Genomic DNA, 1397 nt, shown 5'->3' on the forward strand with positions numbered 1-1397 from the left:
AAGACAAACCACACAAACAAAACAGACTCACAGACTCACACTGAGGGTTGCCAGATAGGAGGGGAGCTGGGGGGCTGGGTGAAAAGGTGAAGGGATTAAATATAAATTTCCAAGTATAAAGACAGCCATGGGGAGGTGAGTACAGCATCAGCTAGCACGAGCTGAGCCAGGGGCCAACAAAAATGAACAGGAAGTAGGGTCAGATGCCTCTTGAACAAGAGGAGAAAGGTGATTAAGGGACGGGGAATGCTGAGCAGACAGTGGTGGGAGAGAGCCCATCTCCAGCTCACCCACTATTTGGGGAAGTTTTGCGTGTAGTCCCCAGGAACCAGACCTACAGGCTCGGGACACCTGGATCTTCTGGTCAAACAGGCAATATGTATAGCAATTAAGGGCCGGCTTTGGGTTGGGCAGACTTGGAACCAAGTCCCAGCTCCACCACTTACCAATTGTGTACGTTCTTAAACTATAAGACAGAGGGAAAAGCAGCTTCTCGTTCACAGGGCGGCTCTCAGGACGAAGCGAGAAGGTGCAGGTATGTGTTTAATACTGTGTGTTTCGTCACACAAGCACTCACGTGTGGCCAGGACCTTCATAAAGCCTGGAGCCTACAAGGCCGACTTAGCGGTGGATAGACAGGGCCCATCAGCCAAAAATGGTGATTTTAAAAAAGTAAATCTCCTGTACTGAGGTTTTCTAAATTTTAGGTTATTGAGGAAATCGAAATACATTGTCCACAGCAGCAGTTATTAAAATTTTCTTGGAATAATATTGTAATAACTATGTATGGTGGCAGACTTATCCAAGTGATCACTTTCTAAGTTCTATTAATGTCTAACCACGATGCTGTACACCTGAATCTAATATAATATTGAATCTCATTTTCCTCCCCTCCCCTTGCTCTACCCACCAGATTCCCTGTACATTTCTCGCTACAAGTCTCCCAAGGAACTGCCAGCACCAGCCTGACTCACCTTCCCCCTCCCTAATCCTCTCTGAAAATACTAATTGAATTTATTGGGGTGACAGTGGTTAACAAAATGTCAACTGGATTAGCTATTTTTTAATCCTTTTTTATGGCCAAGTAGTATTCTGTTGTGTACATGTACCACAGCTTTTTTATCCACTCATCTACTGATGGACACTTGGGCTGCTTCCAAATCTTGGCGATTGTGAATACCTCTGCAGTGAACATAAGGGTGCATATATTCTTTCAAATTAGTGTTTGGGGTTACTTCAGATAGAATCCCAGAAGCGGAACTGCTGGGTCATTTTTAATTTATTGAGGAAACTCCATACTGCTGTCCACAGTGGCTGCCCCGGTCTGCACTCCCACCAGCGTGCACAAGCAGGTTCACTTCTCTCCACATCCTCACCAGCACCTGTTTGTGGCTTTA

General features: G+C 45.5%; 1 protein-coding gene across 1 annotated transcript in view; it reads right to left on the bottom strand.

Annotated features, from left to right (window-relative positions):
- LOC102768283 (calcineurin B homologous protein 3-like) overlaps positions 1–534 on the bottom strand; it is a gene marked incomplete at its 5' end in the record, with an annotated part of 14015 nt that extends 13481 nt beyond the window's left edge. The window contains 1 exon segment of the mRNA XM_015567508.1: positions 447–534. Coding sequence (XP_015422994.1) covers positions 447–534 — 88 coding nt within the window.
- Positions 535–1397: the final 863 nt, after the last annotated feature.

The sequence above is a fragment of the Myotis davidii genome, unplaced genomic scaffold (assembly GCF_000327345.1).
Source record: "Myotis davidii unplaced genomic scaffold, ASM32734v1 scaffold1330, whole genome shotgun sequence".
Classification (NCBI taxonomy): Eukaryota; Metazoa; Chordata; class Mammalia; order Chiroptera; family Vespertilionidae; genus Myotis; species Myotis davidii.